This window comes from Chelonoidis abingdonii, chromosome 2 (assembly GCF_003597395.2).
Source record: "Chelonoidis abingdonii isolate Lonesome George chromosome 2, CheloAbing_2.0, whole genome shotgun sequence".
NCBI lineage: Eukaryota > Metazoa > Chordata > Testudines > Testudinidae > Chelonoidis > Chelonoidis abingdonii.
Genome location: NC_133770.1, coordinates 92,183,346 through 92,191,560, shown reverse-complemented (window position 1 = coordinate 92,191,560; position 8,215 = coordinate 92,183,346). Strand labels below are relative to the sequence as shown.

Here is an 8,215-nt window from a genome sequence, read left to right as displayed (position 1 = left end):
GCTTCCCTCCCTTGAGATTTGAAAGTATCTTGTTTCCTGATTGGTCCTCTGGTCAGGTGTTGTTTGTTAACCCTTTCCAGGTGAAAGAGACATTAACCCTTAGCTATCTGTTTATGACACCCCCCAAAACTGTAAGATCACGTCTCACAAGCATGAAGCCTAGACAACAATAATGTTACTCATATAGCATCATTCACCTAATCACCTTTACAAACAATAATTATTTAAGTCTCTCAAAAACTCTGAGTTAAGTAGTTATAATTATCCCTGTTTTACAGATGAGGAAGTAAAGCACAGAAAGGGTTTACTCAAGGTCATACAGCAAGTCAGCGACAAAGTTGGGTATGGAAGCCAGAGGTCCTAACTCCCAGTCTTCTGACATAACACCCCACTCGCTCCCCGCATACTCATAGTGGGAGTCAATAATGATTAAGGAAATTGAACGAATTGTGTTCCCTTTACTCGGCTATTGAATTAGGATGAAAAATGGCTTGTCAGTATTCTGGATATACCCCCATATACTTATCAGCCAGCTCATCACCATTGGCAGTGACTCTGGTACAATTCCATTTAGCAATAAACTTTTCTCCATGCTGAGCAGTGGGAAAACCAACAGTTTGGCCGAGTCCATGCTGAGTCATGAAAACAGAACGAATATGAAGAGTGAATGCCTCGTGAAGAGCAGTAAATCACCTAGCAGACACACTGCAGACTCTAATTCTACTTGCCTGAATGACAGTCTCCTTGAAAACAGAAAAGAATCAGAATACTTATTACTGGAGATGGGATAAAAGAAGTACTTTGTTTACTAGACCATTTTAATGGTACATTTTATTACTCCTGGGATTTATTAATATGAGAGAGCGAAGTGTGCATCAGAAATTAATGTTAAGTGGTTCACATTTGGGCATCTCTAGCTAGCTTCTTTGATGCAATAAGTAATATATTTTCCATAGAATAATCATCTGATGCTACTATTTCATGGATCACTTCATTTACATTTGATAACCAATCCCAAATCACACCCATTGCTGGTTATCTCATGCTTCATTCTTGGTGTTAGATGTATAAAAATGGACCCAAAGCAAACCCTGGATTCAAACACCTACAATTTAAAAGTTTAGAAGATTCAGAACCAGGTATGGATCCATGCATGAATTTCACAGCTGACCACTATTTCATTAATGAGTCAGAACAAAAATCCCAGATCCAACCATCCCTGAATTCTGGGGAAGTTTGGATCTGAATCCTAGCATAGAGCCTCAAACTCATCTTTGATTCAATGATACCGTAATTATTATATATTTAGAAAGAAGACCTGGTGCTCAGATACCTATATAGGTAGGTAAATGCAGACTTGAACTTTACATTTAGGCCCCCTTTCACTAATCTGACAATATATTTTCTCTTTCTTCTATAGAGACAGAAATATTGGTTGGGGTGGACTGGGATACAATAAAATCCATGGGTGGTTCTCCACCAATCTGACAGTCGCTCTGTGAATGAGTGACCTTTGTTTTTGTTTTATAACCTCTAGCTATCAAACCTCAACTGCGCCATTTCAAGAGACCTAGTTACCACTCAGGAACCCACTTCCCACCCTTTCACAAAAAGTCTGAGGAACATCCGGTGAGATACAAGCTGCTCGACCAGAGGGGCAGGATGAAAAAGATTCAACATATTTCTCAGAACTGGAATAGGAAATAGAAGAAGAAAGGAAGTTCACACTGCTTTTTGCAAGCTGATGAAGGACATTGTGTAATAATCGTGGATCATTTTAATTCTGCACCAAGTGGGGAGAAATCCAAGATGCAAGCAAGTATATGATTTAGCCAAATAATTCCATGGAAGCTTCCAGTAGAACCATTCTCAATAGCGTTTTCTCATTGCTGGAATATTCTCACATTTAGGGCTAAAATATTGGGCTCTTACTTTAAATTTTCAAAAGTAAATCTGCATACATAGAATTACTATCAAATTAAGAATGGTATAGATTCTGAGATTTTAAGAGACCATTATGACCATCTAGTCTGATCTTCTCCATAACACAGGGCATATAGAACTTCACCCAGTAATTTCTGCATTGAATCCAATATCATGTGTGAAGTCCCGCATAGTCTAGCTTTAAACTGATCGTGTTATGAATAAGACACCTGACAATAGGGATTGAGAAATAAGTACAAGGAATGGGAGATGAACAACTCCCCACTAATTTCACACAGGAGGGGAAAAAAAGAAAGCATAACATCACGTTACAATGCATGAGGCTTATTTAGCTTTGTTCAGCTACTAATAGATGTTTCTGGCTTTTGGCCCATTGATCAATATGGAGACTGGAATCCAAATCTGTGAGGCCATACTCCTCCAAAGCTTTGTATGTAGGAAGGAACCCCTAGATTTAGAGAAGCTGGGTAGAACAAATACCTAATACAGAAGCAAAGCGGTAAGAATAGGAGAGGGTCGCAGTCTCATTACACATGTACTCAACTTCAGCTTCTTGGTAAAGAGCACTAAACAGGAACATATTAATTGCTAGTGCTCTAAGAGTTTTCATTCCCGGAAATGCTGTCTCTGAAGGGCATTGTTACAAATGCTGTTAGGTAGTGAAAACTAATTGGTTGGAGCTGTGACATTATCCCCACTGATTATCCCCTCTTCAATAATACATGAAATAGTGAAGTTCCAGGATCAACATCACAAGGTGACACATCTCTTTGGTCCCACAGACATGCAGGTGTTATAGCAGAGTTACCCATCCCGCCTCTTGTCCCATTTGGCTATAGGCTACAGATGTGTTAGTCTGCCTGACAACATAATGGCTACATTTGATGTGCATAACATTGTGGTGCCACATAGTATAATAAAGGCTAAGTATTGTGGGGAAAATTGCTGGGGAAAGTTATAGGCAGTGCAATTTTTTATTAGAAATTGCCTTGCAGTTCTGCCTAGGACCTGTAGAATTTCCCAGATGGCCGCTGACAGTGAGCTCCACAAAACAGGCAACCTCAGCATATTGCTCCTACTTGCAATTACTTTATTGTCTTCCTCTTAAGTAGCTCATCAGCTGCAACTGAAGTCATTGCCTGTCAATTAAGTCCATCCTATTGGCTCTGTCTTCTCTCTGTGCATTTGGTTTCTATGTTCTGTTTTCCTCAAACACTATCAGAATTCTTATCTCTGTAGAGTCTTCAGTTACTGTGCTCCCCAGCCATGTAAATGCAGTGAAATGTGGTATATACTTTGAAGTCATGTTACTAAAATGTTGAAAACCTGATTTATATCTGGGAATTCTCAGCATGATGAAGAGCAGATATTTTCACTATATATTGCTTGTAAAGTGTCCTGAAATATTTTACCTTACTGAGTTGTATAGAAATTCAATATATTATTATTCCAAATGAATTTTCTGTGTCTGTGTCATTTCCTTCTCTCAAACAGCCCGTGACTTACCACACTTTATCTTAGACCTTTCCCCCTACCTGTCTACACCCTTGGCATTCAAATGACACCAGTTTAGACTCACTGGGCCAGATGCACTTTCCTGTTCCCCTGGGTTCAGTTTAACTTGCACTTCCTTTTTATTATTTACATTATGTCACTGTAGAGTCTGAGCATGTCACAGACAAAATGGATATAGCCTCACAATGTATCCTCCGGCAATGTAGAGAAGTATTGTCATCTCATGCTTATGGATGGGGAATTAGGCACAGGGAAACTAAATGATCTGCCTGAGGTCACACAGGAAGTATGTGGGAAAACCAAGAATTGAATCTGGTTCTACCAAGTCCAAATTCACTATCCTGTCACAAGACATTTCCTGCACCAGCCTGGCTCCTTCTGATGAAAGGGAATTTACCTGAAGAGAAAGCACATTGGACTGACGTTGCCTGATCTCCCTTGGCATTTATGGCAGATGGGGACCACTCGAAAATCCATTAGGTACTTTATAGGAGCCCAGCTTTTGTAGGCTGTTAAGGGGATGTGCTGAATTAATGCATCGTCTTCCATCTACCAGGCCATTCCCCAGTGAGCCCCATCCTCTTTTCAAGCTCTGCTGGCCTCCCTGGACCTGTGATGGGGTGTGCTCTGCCACACTGGTCCTGAGAGAGTTGAATTAGGCCCAGTGGTGAGCTGGAGCTGGTTCCCACCGGTTTGTGGGAATCGGTTGTTAAATTTAGAAGCCCTTTTAGAACCGGTTGTCCCGGTTCTAAAAGGGATTTTAAATTTAACAAAAGCTCCAGCAGCTCCCTGCCCTGCCCCCAGCCCCAGCTCACCTAGCTCCTGCTCCGCCTCTGCCTCCTCCCCTGAAGTCTCCTCCTCCTGGCTTCCTGGAAATCAGTTGTTTGCGCAGGAAGCCTGGGAGGGCTGAGAAGAAAGCAGCAGCTTCCTGCAGGTGAGCTGGGCAGGGGGACGTGAGGAGGGCTCCAGGAGCCACGCAGCTCCGGGCCAGCCCTGGTCAGTGGCTCCAGGCCAGCCCCTGACTTCGGGCTGGCCAGCGGCTCCGGTCTGGCCCCCGGCTCTGACTCCAGGCTGGCCCGCAACTCTGGCCCGGCCCCCAGCCCGTGGCTCCAGGCTGGTCCCTGACTTTGGCCTGGCCAGCGGCTCTAGCCCGTGGCTCCGGCCCGGCCCCAGTCTGGCCTGCGACTCTGGCCTGGCCCCCGCCTTCGGCCTGCCCAGCGGCTCCAGCTCTGACTGCGGCCCGGCCCCCGCCTTCGTCTCGGCCAGCGGCTCCAGCCTGGTCCCCGGCTCCGACTCTGGCCTGGCCCCTGCCTTTGGCCCGGCCAGCAGCTCCAGCCTGGCCCCCGGCTCCAACTCCGGCCTGGCCCCTGCCTTCGGCCCGGCCAGCGGTTCCAGCCTGGCCCCTGGCTCCGACTCCAGCCTGGCCCCCGACTCGGCCCGGCGCCCTCGGCTCCCAGCCCCCACTTCCAGGCAGTGCGGTAAGGGGGGTAGGAAGAGGGTGTTGGATAGAAGGCGGGGAGGTGGATTAGGGTCGGGACTCAGAGCGGTCAGAGGGCAGGGAACAGGGGAACTGAATGGGGGCAAGGGTCCTGGGGGGGCAGTCAGGAAGGAGCAGGGGTGTTGGATGAGGCGGTGGGGGGCAGTCAGGGGCAGGGTTCCGGGGACAGTCGGGACAGAGAGAAGGGGTGGTTGGATGGGGCAGGAGTCCTGGGGGGACATCAGGAATGAGAGGAGGGGTTAGATGGGGTGGCAGAGGGCTGTTAGTGGACAGAGAAGGGGGTGGATGGGGCAGGGATCCCGGGGGTGGAGTGTCAAGGAACATGGGGGGTTGGATGGGGCAGGAGTCCTGGGGGGCAGAGGGAGGGCACGACCCCCTTGTGGAGTGAGGAGCAGGGAACTGGTTGTTAATATTTTGGCAGTTCATCACTCATTAGGCCAGGTGGGCCCAATCAGCCAATTAAGCTGCAAAGGGGGGAGATTTAGGCTGTGGGGAGGCTTCTAATTGAAAGAAAGTTCACCTGTGAGGGAACAGGCAGGACTTCTATAAAGCCAGGAGGCTGGCAACTGCCGGAGGCCTGAGGTAAAGAAGAAGGAAGCGGTGCATTGGAATCCCCCTGAGAAAGGGTTTATCTAAGAGGCCTAAGAGAGAGGGGCTGAAGGCTGGGGTTGGTAGGAAATAGTGCAGAGAGGAGAGCAGCAGCATTGGTGAAGTCCCATACCTTAACTGCTCACTATAGGGCCCTGGACTGGAACCCAGAGCAGAGGGTGGGCCTGGGCTCCCCTACCATCATCCACTGCAGAGTGGTATTGCTAGGGGCAGTGAGTGGGAAGATTGCCTGAGGCACTGTGGGACTGACATAGCCAGGGCGGTGGGCCTGAGGACTGCCTTACACTGCTGGTGTTGAAGGATTTTGAAAGACTTCCCCCAGACGGGGAGATCACAATGTGACTTGGCTGTTCGGAAGCCACTGGACTGTGACTGTGTGAGTGTAATGAGAGTGCAATGGTAGATGTGAAGAAAGAGGGTGCTGAAATGGGCAGAGCTAATGGCCAGAAGGAGGTGCCACCCAGCAGTCAGTAGAACACACTCTGGTATTCCCCCGCACCTCTGAAAGACAGGCCAGTCCCCTGAGTTTTTTTCTGGGGATGAAAAAGTAGATGGGACTAGCCTCAGGATGGAGGCTGGGCTAGGCATTATTTTGGGCTGAAAAGATATAGGAGATTTTCCACCTCTTTATGATTGGTGAGTGTGGGCCTGATTTAATGTTTTAATTTCATTTTAAAATAACTCTTGTAATGTGTCTAGATTTCAGGGTTGGGAGGGGAGAATGCAGTAACCAAATCTGAGTAAATAAAAACTGTCAGTTTATCCCAAAATATATATTTGATATTGCACTATTAGTGCAAAAAAAGGTCCAATGATTTGGCTTCTGTCCTATACCTAGGGCTACAGATTGTCAATACCCACTCTAGGTTCTTGGAGAGAGCCCCTGCAAATTATTATAATAATTAGCTCTTTAGTTTTCATTTATAGGTCTTATAGCATTTTACACTTGAGGTAAGTGTAATTATCCCTATTTTTACAGGGGGAGGGGAGAAACTGAGGCACAAAGATGCAAAGTGACTTGCCCAGGGTTACCCAGCAGGCCAGGGAATAGATTCCACATCTCATGAGTCCCAGCCTCCTGTTGTATTCACTGGACTACACTGCTTTATTTAAGAGTGAGTGACGCCACCACATACCCATTTAACAATATGTTGCTTGCAGTGTCCTTGTAGCTGTGCTGGTCCCAGGATATTAGAGACAAGGTGGGTGAGGTCATATCTTTTATTGGACCAACTTCTGTTGGTGAGAGCGACAAGCTTTCTCAAAGAGCTCCATGTAGATTGAAAACCTGTCTTTTACCAAAACAAGATGGTCCAGCAAAAGACATTACCTCACCCACTTCGTCTCTTCATATAACAATATGTAACTTAGAAATGTAGAAATGTTGTGATTTTCTAACTTTATATAGTAATGTACTGCTAATATTAGCCCTCTAAAAGCTCTCATGGCGTGTGTGGACTATCCCATGTACATACTGGATACTGGACCAAATCATTCCTGGAAGACAAAAAACTACTAGAATTAAATCAAATAATTCAACTCAGTCCAACTCCTCACAGCTGAACATGTTATCACCCTACCAGTGCAACACTGCCATCTAGTGTAGCTATTGAAGAAGTTTTCCAAGCAATGTGTTTAAGAATGACGTACACTGTTTAAGAGAGACCTGGCTTTGCAGTGAACTTTGGCATTTTGCTTAGATGCTGCAAGTATAGAAATAGTGACAGTCTCACTAAAATAGCTCACTCAGGGATTCTGAGTCAGGAAACTTGATGCCATTTAGAGCTGATTGAATTATTTGTCGCAACTCTTAGGTGTAAATTTAGCCTTTTTTCCATTTGTGGTTCATTTGTGAATGCATCCATTGTTCTAATCACTAGAGACATTTCCTTCAGCAAGGCAATGGATTTTTTAAGCATCTATTTAAAATTTGAATTTTAAAATCTTACATTCGTTATGACTTAATTATACAGTAAAGGGAGGGATTCTTTAGGGTTTATTCCATATATTGTGTATGCGTGTATCTACATCTAAATAATCGTGTGTGTGTGTGGCTTCCATATCCTCTCTAGGAAGCTGATTTAGCAGAAGCAGGGAGAGGGGCTAGTTGAACTAGGGGACAGCAGGGGACTTGGGGAGATGGAGAGAGCTGAGAGTCAATTGGATGTGAGTATACAACAGGGCAAGGGAGTCAGGTGAGCACTGGGACTGGTAAGGCAAGCTAGGTGGTGGACAACCTTGTTCCCCAATCCTTACACAACCTGTTTCTCCAGCTCCATTCATTCTCCCTTCCCAAGATCTACTGTTCAGCTGTGCAGACAGCTTGCCAGTCTGCCTTCAGGCTGGTCCCATTGAATCTCAGCTAGCCTCTCTATCCATTGCCCTTCTTCTCTCAGCCTCCCACAGACCAGGGGGAGTCCTGGTACAACAAATCTACTGTCCATAGGACCACAGCTGCTCTCTCGTAAATCTGGGAGAGTTGCCAGATGGAGAAGATGTAAATCAGTGTTAGTGCATTGCACTCAATGATATTATGCAGACTTACACCATTTGAGGATCCAGCCCCAGATCTCCCTGATATTTGGAGAAGCAGGCAACACTTGGAAGAAAAGTTCTGGCCCTACCCTTCCATTTGACTCATCCTAGTTA

General features: G+C 45.8%; 1 protein-coding gene across 3 annotated transcripts in view; it reads left to right on the top strand.

The window, feature by feature from the left end:
* The window catches only part of PDE1C (phosphodiesterase 1C), a 498,893-nt gene extending 496,062 nt beyond the window's left edge, over positions 1–2,831 (top strand). For all 3 annotated transcript variants that reach the window (XM_032767196.2, XM_075062574.1, XM_032767200.1), the window contains one exon: positions 1,538–2,831. In XM_032767196.2, coding sequence (XP_032623087.1) covers positions 1,538–1,707 — 170 coding nt within the window. In that variant the 3' untranslated portion in view covers positions 1,708–2,831. The remainder of the gene's footprint in view (positions 1–1,537) is intronic.
* Positions 2,832–8,215: the final 5,384 nt, after the last annotated feature.